The following is an 11,511-nucleotide window of genomic DNA, read 5'->3' as shown; positions in this document are numbered from 1 at the left end:
ACACACACACACACACACACCAAACCCAAACAGCTAGCTCGCAAACGGATCGGGACCGGGGTGAGCGGGGTTATTCCGAGGGCAAGGCAGCCACCACGGAACCGGGAGATCGGGCACCCGCGCTTCCAGCAACCCACAGTCCGCAGCCAGCTCCCGAAAAATCAGAGCGTGCGGCGATGCTACACTCGCGGCCCTCGGAGGGCGGGGCCGGAGGGCGGGGCTGGCGGGGGCCCCGCCCCCGCACGCCTATCGGCGCGCGGTGCGGGCCCTGACGTCACTCTTGTCAGGGCCGCGGCACATGGACTGCCTGATGCGCTGAGCCGGGCGCTGCGGGGCCGCTGAGCGCGGGGAGCAGCGGCCGCGGCGGGGAGGGGGGTGGGGCGGGACGGCGCAGCCTCCGGTGCTGGCGCTGAGGGTCCGGGGCCCGCGCTCTGCCTTCTGCTCCTCTGCAGCCGTCCGCATATTCCCCTTTTTCTTTTTCTTTCTTTCTTTTTTTTCTTCTTTTTTTTTTTTAACCCTTGCAATTTTGAACATTTTGCAAGACTGAGTCGGTGGGAGGCAGGTGAGAGCATCCTGCCCCAGGGCCGGAGGAGCCCGCGGCGCTCCGTGCGCTTTCCCGGGACCATCAGCACTGAGAAACCCGAAAGTTTTTTGTTTTTGTTTTTTGTTATTTTGATATTTGTATGTTGATATATTTACAAAGGCAGGAGTGATTTTTTTTTTTTTCCCTTCTTCTTCTTCTTCTTCTTCTTCCTTATCTGCTCTGCTTTGAGAGCGAGTACTTTTTGGTTGGCAAAGGACGGAGGAGGGGAAAAAAAGCTCATCGACGTTTCGGGACGGCGACCTGGCCTTCTTTTTAAAAAGACAGTTGCGTGCACCACGATGGAGAAAATGTCCCGACAGCTCCCCCTGAACCCCACCTTTATCCCGCCTCCCTACGGCGTGCTCAGGTCCCTGCTGGAGAACCCGCTGAAGCTCCCCCTTCATGCCGAAGACGGTGAGCGTTGCCTGGGCTCGGGGAAGGGGCGACAGTCGCGGGGACCCCACGCCTGGCTCGGCGCGGGGCATCTCTGTCCCTCTCGGGGAGGCTCGCTCACTCTCCCACCCCCCACCCCGCGCTCAGAGCCGAGGGGATCACTTCGGGGCGACGTTTCAAAGAGCGCCGGGGACCCGGCTCGCCCGCCCTCTAGGTCTGTCCTCCTGCAGCGCGGGTGACAGGTGAACTTGAGGGGTCAGGATCCCCGCCCCGCGGGACGGCGCGTGAGCCTCCTCGGGGAGACCCGGGTCTCTGGGACCGGAGGGGAGGAATGGGGGAGGTGGCTGGCTAGAACCCGGGCGTGTGTGCGCGCGCGTGTGTGTGTGGGGGGGGTGTCTCGCTCGGCAGCCGGGGTATTCGGACTGCGTTTCTGCTTTCCTTGCTGTTGGGCGCTGTGGACTCCCGCGGCGGGAGCGGAGAGGCGTTTTCTCCCGCAGCAGGGCAATTCCCACAGCCCGGTGGGGGTGGGGGTGGGGGGGAGTGGTCTGTCGGCGGGAAGCGGTGCACGCCTCCAGCGCTGACACTTCCCCGGTGCACTCTTCCCGGTGGGAGGGGAGAGCTGAGCAGGCTCACGTGTAACCGCGTGCAGGAGCCTCCTCCGGCTTGAGCCCTTTCTCGGTAAGTCTCAGACCTTCCCCAGGCAACCGTAGCTTGGAGCCCAGGAGACGGGGACGGGGTGGGCATGCAGGTGAGGTCGGGCGGGGAAGCCAGCTTATACCCCCCACGGGTTTGTGTTCGGGGCAGATGCAGTGCCTTGCCTTTGGTCGTCTCGCAGTGACAAGAGCGAACAGTGCTGCTCCTGCAGAAAGTCTTGAAAGATTATTCGGCTGCAAATAGCTTCGGGGTGTGTTTGCATCCTTTCCCCCCCCCCCCCCCGGGGAGGGGACGCCTGTTGCATTGCAAGAGTTGCCGGTGCCTGATTGCGCGTACGGACCCCCACCCTCCCCACCCCACCCCTCGCGCGCGCCTTAAGGAGGAGCAGCATTTGGGGGAAAGCGGTTGCGGCTGGCTTTTGCGGTCCAACTCTAATGAGGTTGCGGAGGATCTGAAGATTAGAATGAGTGGCAGTGGAGCGGCATTTCTCTAAGGGGGAGGGGGGAGAGAGAAACCACATCAGAATCAAATTCTGTAATCCCAGATTCCACCCACACCTGAATATTGGCAAAATGCAGAGAGCTTGGTAAAGACCAAATCCGGGGGAAGCTGTATTTCCAGGCAGGAAGTAGCTGCATTCTTCCGTCCTGGTGTAGAAACCAGCACCTTTGCAATAGTACTGCTTTGTGACTGGGTCAATAAATGCATACTTTTTTTTTTTTTTTTTTTTGTAAATTGGGTAATACTTAAATGTTTGGGGAAGAGAAAGAAGAAACCACCTTTTAAAACTTAGTCCTTTTGTATATGTGTCCAAGCAAATGGATGAGTTTGAAAGTTCTTCCCTCCTCCGCTAAGATCCCCCACCCGCCACCCCCTCCCCCACAGGTCCTTGGCTCCTTCTAAGAACGGAGCATCCTTATCTTTCTTGTAGATGAGGAGAATTGTAGTCTCGCAAGTTTATGGAGACAATGCGTGGAAAGGGGTAGTGCAGGAACTAGTGCACTGTGTTAGGGAAAGGTGGGGGTTGGGATCTCTTACTAGGACTAAGCATGAATACCCTGGCTTATAAGTCTGAATGACCTCAGATTCTTGCTGTAATCAGTTTCTGAGAGATAGGATCATGCCGGGTTATTGGTGGTTTCCTTAAAAAAAAAAAATCACATCGGTTGAATATGCTCTTGGGTGTTATTTTCCCGGCATTGATTTCAGTGACTTAATCACTGCAAATAACACACCGCACCGGAGGAGGACTGTTCTCTTGTTTTTATTCCAGATCAGACGGTAGCCCTGTCCTGCAGACCAGAGCTTTCTTTCCAAAGTAAATAGGAAGATGTCGAAACTCTAGGTCCACAAAAGACAGCACCCAGAGGCCTCAGTGCCCATGAGAAGTAGTTTTGTAACAGATGGCAGGAAGGCTGGTGAGAGAATGACCCCTTTTCTTTTCTGTTTTTGAAAGCAAAGCTCACCTTTCCCCTTCTCTTCCTTCAGCATTTAGCAAAGACAAAGACAAAGGAAAGAAGCTGGATGATGAGAGCAACAGCCCGACAGTCCCCCAGTCGGCCTTCTTGGGACCCACCTTATGGGACAAAACCCTTCCTTATGACGGAGATACTTTCCAGTTGGAATACATGGACCTGGAGGAATTTCTGTCAGAGAATGGCATCCCCCCGAGCCCGTCGCAGCATGACCACAGCCCTCACCCTCCTGGGTTGCAACCTGCTTCCTCCACAGCTCCCTCGGTTGTGGACCTCAGCAGCCGGGCCTCTGCACCCCTCCACCCTGGCATCCCGTCTCCAAACTGTATGCAAAGCCCCATCAGACCAGGTAAATTCTAGAAGGTTCACCCTTTAGGTGTGGGGGGTAGGGGTGGGGGAGGGAGAGGTTGGCAGGAGTAGGAGAGCTTAGCATCCCTTTCTAGAGAGGAGCCCCCTCTTCCTGTCCCTACTGGCCTTCCCCCACCCACCCACATTCAGGGAGCATGACTGGCTCTCAGTCAGAATAAGACTCTATGGACCTGCCCTTAGGAAGCTCGTGTTTTCAGGTCCAGGGTGTGAGCCCAGAATGTTCATTTTAACCAACTCCCAGGAGGATTCTGAGCAGTTGGTTCAAAGGCTACAGTTCTAAGATAATCCAGCCTGGAGTTAATGACTGGGCTAATAGGTTAATGGAGGCATGCGTGTAACTCCTGCCCCCTTCACCTGGTCCCCAAACACAAAGATAAAAGCATCTTGCTGGATAATTTGGGTAGACCCCAGAAGGCTGGGTTAATCCATATCCATTCCTCTCTGGCCTAAATGGGCGACTGAGTAGAGGCGTGAGTAGGTTGTTTATTTGTTTTTCATCCATCTCCTTTGGTCATTGACTAGAATCTAAATAAAAGCAGGCTTTCCTATTCACTGAGGCTAAGCCTCTTTCTTCCTAGCACTCCGTGTCCCATGAGCCAATCTGCCTCATATTGTTTTCACTGTCATCCGTTTATCACATTTACTCCACCGTCACCAAAGCTTGTGACAGGGCTGGGGAGATGCTCTTCAGTCAGTGTGTGCTTGTGTGAGGACCAGGATCTGACCCCCGGTGCTGGGGAGCTGGAAACAAGAGCATCTCCGAGGTTAGTGGGCACCCAGCCTAGGCAAATCAAACAAATGTGCACTCACGTGTTCATACACACCTTCCCACGTTCAGACAAGCTCACACATATACACAAATAAGTAATAACAAGCGGGTTTTTTTTTTCTTTTTTAAAATAACACAAAAACGTTACCTGGAAAGAACTATGCTTTAAAACCCATTGCCAGAGGGGTAGGGCTAAGCACAGACTGAGGCCACCCCAGACCCAGTCCTTCAACACGCGGTAGCACAGAACAAGCAGGAAGAAAGCTCATTTTATGCACAGGTACTAGGAACAAAGATTCAGACTGATAAATTGGCAGGAAGGTCATGGAACGGAAAGCCCTTAGCTGCAGGGAAAGATGGAAAACAGGACAACGAGAGACTTGTGTTAGCGGTTTCTGCTGAACTCTGTGCCCTCGACTCATGCAGAAATTTCTGTCACATGCAGAGCTGGGTTTAAATGGGAGGAAATGAGGGGAAGGAGAAAAGGGTGCCCTGCCCTTTATAGGTTAGTCCTGGAGGAGTTGGAGGTCAGTCCTTCCTACATCTCTGGACTTTCAAATCTATTTTACCCCGTCTCCAACATCTACTTCGGTTGATAACTCTAGGCCACTGGTTCTATTGGAATTAAGTTTTAATCTCCAGCTACCCCCAAGGGTGCATCACCCTCCTGATGTGGATTAGACAGCTTGCTATGAGGAATGCATAGCGCTGATGCCTTCAGTTTCTTCACCGGGAGAGGCAGCTCACAGGGAGAGCATGGAGGCTCAGACAGTGGACGCTGGCACTTCTCACATTCTGCTGCATAACTGAATGACCTCAGCAATGGCGTAACCTCTTGGAGCCTTGCTTTCCCCTTTAATAGGAAGATATAATTTCAATTTGACGGGCCTGTTTTGGAAACGGTAATTCAGTGTCAGATGGCTAGCTTCAGGTATTCTGTTAATTCAAGTGGTTTGTGGTTGTAGTTAACTCTTTGTGTTATGACAATCCTTGTCACCTGAAATACCGTCCTAAATTCACTAGATACAGTTACACAGCTTTCCTTTGGAGAGCAGTATGGGAAGAGTGCTCAGTGAGCACTCCTGAAAGTGAAAAATTGGCATCTTAGAGTTTGAGGCTCAAGTCATTTGTCAGAGCTCCGTAGAGCCCTCTGTGGTCCATGATTCAGGTGATGGGGACTCCCCCAGCCAGATTGCTGTCCATAGCAAGGAACTCCCAAGTGTCTGTGGGTATCATTTTATTGAGTTACAGAAAAAAATATACCAAAAGGTCTGAAAATAATCCCTCCACTTAAACATCCTTTCAAATGTGGTAGAATTACATTTCAAAATGATTTTATTGTTTGAATTAAAAATCCAGTGATATTCCTAACAGGAAAAAAAAATCCAAAGCTCTTTTTCAAATGCCAGTAGATTAAAAAAAAAAAAAATCACATTCTGCCATTCATATCATTTTGCTCATGATAAAGATTATACTGAGAACTGGAATCTAGGGGACACAGGCTTGAAGGATGTGTTATCTCAAGCAAACTAGGAAAAGGGGAAAGTTCTTGACTGTTCTGCATAGCTCACAGGGCTGACCAGAATAGAAGTAACTACCCAGTGAATCTTGAGGAAAATAAGTCTTCTGAATGGAAGAGCCCATATGTAGCAATGGGCATTCTGGGAACTGTGTGATTTCAGTCTCAACTGAGATTTCTCAACCTTGGCACTCTCTCTTGAGGGTAAGTCTTGTGGTATATGGCCTTGTGGATTATAAGATGTTAAAGGACATCCCTGCTGTCCCATTTAGAGGCCAGTGGCACATATGCTCTAGTTGTGGCAAAAAAAAAAAAAAAAGTCTTCATTCACCTTCCAATGTCTCCTGGGAATAAAATCATTCCTGCTTGAAAATTAATGGCTTGGACCTTCAACTTAGGCAGCAAAATCTAGACTTAACTTAGGCTGCTATCATACAAATGAGTGCTTTTTTTTATCCCCTGTAATACTCTATGGCAAAACTTTTGAGAAAGTGAAGAGACATTGGCTTGCCAAGAAAAAACAAAATAAAACTGTGTATTAATAATTTGCACTTTTAGGGGATAGAATGAAGTTACCAGGGTAACTAGGAGATAAGGCAGCGCAGTTTAAACATTTGCCTTCAGCTGTTGCTCAGTGTGCAATTTTGACGTGTGCATTGTCTCAGTACTGGTTCTGGGTGAAAGGTAGCGGAGCCAGACTGACAAATTATGTACACTGAGGGCTACCTCGAGGGTATCTTGGAATGGCAAGGTGAGCACTGTTGTGCATTTTCAAAACTACTTATCATGACTGTTCCCCGGACCCTTTTCCTATGTTATGCATCCTGGTCTGATTCCCCCATGTAGGTATCTGATCAAAGAATGACTCAATATCTGAAGAAATAAACTTGTTTCCTGAAGACCTATTCCAGAGACATATTGAAAGCTGTGGTGGTGACGATGATGCCATAGGTTGTCCGGCCCTTGGAGTGGGGGGGGGGGGTCTGGATGAAGGAGGGCCTTCAGGGTGTCTGGGAGCAGCATCTTGGCTCTTTTGGTAGGAGCCATTCTGTAGGCTTTGGCCTTTGCATGTCAGATCTTATCAGAGGTAGTGTGTGTGTGTGTGTGTGGGGGGGTACTTGTTCCTGGAGGTTATATGCTGGGTACTAGGAAAAATAAGAATCTGTTTGCCCTGAGAATTGAGTGACTGCTTTAAGGACAGCTGTCCCTTTAGGGAAAGTCATCTATAGCAGACAAAGGCAGAGTTATTTTTAAACCCTGTGCTTGTAAAGATGGATTTGAAACCATTTCTTCTGGTATATATATATTTTTTAATAGCTTTGGGATGTCCTGCTACTTTAAGGCCCAGATTCAGCTGAGAGTTGTGAAGGTTTTCTTTTCAGTTCTGAGCCCAGGGACCGGGCTATGATGAAAGTCGGGTACGCAGAAAAGTGAAAACCCTTCCGTGTGGTCACATGTGAGAAAAGGAGGATGTTGAGTGAGTGGCATTGAGAGATGGGGACAGGGAGAGTTGCTGTAGGTTTGTAGCCTGGCGTTCGTGTCCCCGTTCCGCTCACTGTCCTTGGTAGTAGGGCTTTTTGGCATGGGAGGGAAGGTCCAGCTATGGAATTTGTGTGATTATGTACAGAACTCTTCGAAGGCGGTTTCAGGATTATGGGAAGTTCCACAGGGGAAAATGGGTGATGCCCACCACCCTGCTTCTCTTTACGATTTTTCGAGACAGGGTTTCTCTGCATAACCTTGGCTGTTCTAGACTTGCTTCGTAGACCAAACTGGCCTCCGAACTCACAGAGATCCACGTGCCTCAGCCTCCCTGAGTGCTGGGGTTACAGACATTTGTCACCGTGCCTGGATGGCACTTACGCTAAGGACCTGTAAGATCACATATCGCATATGTCCATTTGCTGGCTGGATTGGAGCCCTGTGAGTGATGGGGCCGTGCGGACCACCTCATTTGGATGGAGGGAATTCTGAAAGGGAGAGAGCAAGTCCAGTTTGTCCTGAACGTAGCCTTTTTAGAATTACTTATCTTGTCCCACCATGCCCTGGAAAGGGGACAGGCTTGTTCTGTTCTTGAGTCTATGTCCCTGACGTATACAGAAAAGCAATCCCTAGAGTGGGGCAAGAGATATTTGGGGAGGAAAACGGAAAGCAAGACAGCTTGGTGGTAGTAATGGAGGCTCCAGGAATGGAGGCTGAGGTTTTCATCCTAGACTCACCCCTTGGCTTGCCAGGTTATTTTGTGTCTGCTTCTTAAGCTCTCTAAGCCTCAGTTTACTTAGCAATAGAACAACGGAGGCTATAAATACTCCCTCACCCACCCATGGAGTTTCATCAGGCTTAACCAAGATAAATCATGGCAAAATACAGTAAAGTGTCCTGCACAGGAAAGCTCAGTGTCCTCATGAGCGTACTGGCAGGGGGGGAAAGACGGCTGGGTTCCCTGTCCCCATTCTTCATTTAGGGATTTGTTCATCTAGTCCTCTTCCCTCTGCAAAAACAGGACATCCTTCTTCCCCCCCCCCCCCCCCGTCCTCCAACCCCCGGCATGCCCAACAATCATTCCTGCGGTAGGTCTGACCTTTCTCTCCCTCCTGGGTTAGAACAAATCACTTCCTTGATGTTCACCTCGAAGCATTGCCCCTGGGTTAGCTACTCCTATTCTGCCCGTGGGAAACAACCCGGCATCCTTCCCCCACCCTCCGCTCTTGTGGGAGCCCTGTACACCCTGGCTGGCTGCCTGCATGACCGTGTGCTCCAGGCACGTGGCCATGCCCTGTGGAGCTTGCCCAACCCTGGATGGTATACCCGCTTGTCTTTCTTTTTTCTGTTGTTCTTTTCCCTCCTCCCTCTTTTCCCTTCCCGGGGAACTATAGCAAGTGCCAGTGAGCAATTGTAATCCTGACCCTGGCACAAGCAAGCTGAGCTCCAGAGGGAGGATCATTGCTAGGCCAGGGAAACCTGTTCTGTCCAGTGGCTTCCCAGCCAGCCCCTAAGTCTGGCCCTCTGGCCTGCCTTTCAGAGGCCCCATCTCCTCTCTCTTTCCTACACCGTGGCTGTGGGCAGGATTCCTGGAGGCCGGCTGTTGCCAAGGGTCTTGGCAGAGCGTTTTCAGTTCAGCGCTGTGCCTACCAGACTAGAAAAATAGCACTAGAAAGACAGAATTAGGTGGAGGAAAGGGAGAGATGGCGGGGGAGTTGGGAGAGAGCCTTGATGACATCCTAATACAGAACGCCAGAGGGTGAGGAGACAGCAATGATTTATCATGTGTCTCCGATACCTCTCTCCCAACTAACACTAATCACTTTTACCCAGGAATCATTTTTTATGTCTTAGCAGTGAAAAGGAAGGGGAGAAGGAAGCTAGAGGAAGTAATAAGATGCAAAAACGCATTTACAGCAACCAAAAGGCAGAGAGAGCGATGGATGGTATGGTGTTTGGTTCTGTAGTGTCAGGAAGACTCATCTTTACCCTTTTTCATTTCTTGTGTCCGGCATCCATTAACCCCTGTAAACATTGTCACCTAAGCCACTGAACCACTGCCTTGCCATAAGCTTAAATTTCTCAAGACCTACTGGCCTGGTGGCTCACCACATACCCTGTGTCTCAGAATGCCCCGGGTTTGAGACATGGCCACATACAAGGTTCCAATGACTTCTAGAGCTTGGGCTTCAATACAGGGAGCCAGGTACGAGTCCTGAACAGCCACTTCCAGGCTTCCACCTGATCTCAGGTAAGTCATTTAAGTGACATGAGCATCTGTGTTCCCTTCTGGGATTCTGGAAGAGTTATAGGATCTCTTTCCTAGAGCTGTGAAGGTCATAGGAGACAGTGTGGTAGAGCCTAAGCGCAGAGCCTGGTGCTCAGGAAGTACCCATCACAGCTGCTGGGAGCCGCATCCCCAACCGCCAGTGAATGTCATCCCCTTAGAGGACTGAGCCTGGGACTCGTGACAGTGTTGATACAGTCCTTTTGACCAGAATTCAGGTGGAGCATTCTGGCTTTCTCTTCAGCTTCTCTGGTTCATCTTACCTGGCCCTCAGTCAGCCTCTGGGTTTTATTTAGGTGGTTGTGGCTGACTGTGGCCTTGACTCATTTCTCACAGGATTAAAAACTGAGGCAAGCAAACAAAATGCAGCCTGAAGAAGTTCTTGCTTAGGTTTATCTCCTGAGCTATTTGCTAGAAAACCTTTCAGGGCCACAGCCTAATTTTTTTTTTACAGTAAGTTTTAATAAGTGCACTTGGCCCCAGGAGAAAGCAAAGCAAGGAGACTTCTTAGGGTGTTACAAAAGGAAAGTTTAGGTGGTACTCTTGGTGACCAGGAAAAACTGTTCATTAATATTCCAGATGATAACACACACCCCCCCCACACACACACACCGTTTTTCTTTACTATGTACATTCTTAGACTTCCCGAACCTTGTTTGTGCAAGGCACAAAGTAGCAGGCACCAGCATTTCCCACAAGTCAGCTCTGGGGCCTTTCTCTAGTGATACAAGGGTGAGACTGGGACAGAGAAGGCTGTAAGATGGCAGGAGCATAATGGACAAGCCGGTAAATAGCATGAGGTTTTGCTTTGGTTCTGTTGTGTTCCCGGGGGAAGGTAGATGAGGGGAGGGTTTGGTTGCTTTGTCTCCAGAGGGTAGCCATTTCAGAGGGAAGTCCAAACTCGTAGGTACACAGGTAAGTGCCAGGACAAAGCATGCTCTCAGTGCCAAGTGATGAGTTTATCGAGACCTCAAGTGTCTACGGAAAACAGAAAGGGTTGATGAAGAAGGCACCAATAACACTTGAAACCAAGGAAGGGATCAGTGCCAGCCCTAACTGGCAGACCTCACAGGAAGTAGCCATTGCTCAGGACAGGGGTGCTCCAGGCCTGGCTTCCTGGAAGAGCTGGACCCGGTGCTGGGGCTCCAGAAAAAGTGGGGTAGCTGGTTGGAGAGCGGGCAATGGGGGCACAGAGCTGTAGAGGTGTGAAGCCAACAGTGTGCTTGGGCAACAGACTGAGTGTGGTTGCTGCAGAAGGCTTGTCTGCAGGAGACCAGGGAGCGTGGCCATAGAGGTGGCTTCACGCATACCAGGCTTCAGAGACTGAACTCTGTTCCGGAGGCAGTGGTGAGCCACTGGAGGTTCGTGAACAGGGAAACGGCATGTGGACATTTCTATGTGGGTTCAAGGTTAGATTTGAAACATTTTTAGAACCTTGACAATAGTTTCCTCTGGCGAACTAGGATTTCCTTATTTTTTATTATTTTGAAAATAAACACTCTCCCTCCAACATCAAACAGCTTTTTAAAAAAACACGATGTTCTAATTGATCTAGATGAAGTTATTTCAAAACACGGGGTTTAAGTTTCATTTGTGAAGCCCATAATTTTGGTGATTGGGGGAAGCACTCTCTGGCAAGAAAATAGTTGGAAGGATGTGAATGGTTTAGAATTTAAATGTCCAAAAGTAGAGCTGGCCTCATAGGAGCAAAAAAATAGATTTTAATAAACTCAGCCCATTAGTGTTCATTGCTTTTAAATGCCTCTATTTTATACGGCTTACTAGGTTTGCAAACAAGTATGTTGAACCAATTGTTATGAGCACATTTGTGTGTGTCTGTATGTGAACATGTAATTGCTGGAGGAGTGAATGCCCCAGTGTTACAAACAATCCTTGATCTTAAGGATTAATTCATCAGTAGTATCAAGCTAAAAATACTTACCCAAGTTTCTGGCCAGGATATTAATTTTTGTTTTGGAG

General features: G+C 49.7%; 1 protein-coding gene across 2 annotated transcripts in view; it reads left to right on the top strand.

Annotated features, from left to right (window-relative positions):
- The first annotated feature begins 339 nt into the window (after window positions 1-339).
- Window positions 340-11,511, top strand: part of Hlf (HLF transcription factor, PAR bZIP family member) — a 55,364-nt gene continuing 44,192 nt past the window's right edge. Inside the window, exons 1-2 of one of the 2 annotated variants that reach the window (XM_055620014.1) lie at window positions 340-997; window positions 3,119-3,454. In XM_055620014.1, coding sequence (XP_055475989.1) covers window positions 883-997; window positions 3,119-3,454 — 451 coding nt within the window. In that variant the 5' untranslated portion in view covers window positions 340-882. Of the gene's footprint in view, window positions 998-1,553; window positions 1,655-3,118; window positions 3,455-11,511 lie in introns of those variants that run through there. The other variant, XM_055620015.1, reaches the window with a different exon arrangement.

This window comes from Psammomys obesus, unplaced genomic scaffold (genome assembly GCF_907164565.1).
Source record: "Psammomys obesus unplaced genomic scaffold, mPsaObe1.curated_primary_1811, whole genome shotgun sequence".
NCBI lineage: Eukaryota > Metazoa > Chordata > Mammalia > Rodentia > Muridae > Psammomys > Psammomys obesus.
Note: the sequence above shows the minus strand (reverse complement) of the source record. Positions and strands in the feature narration are given on the sequence as shown.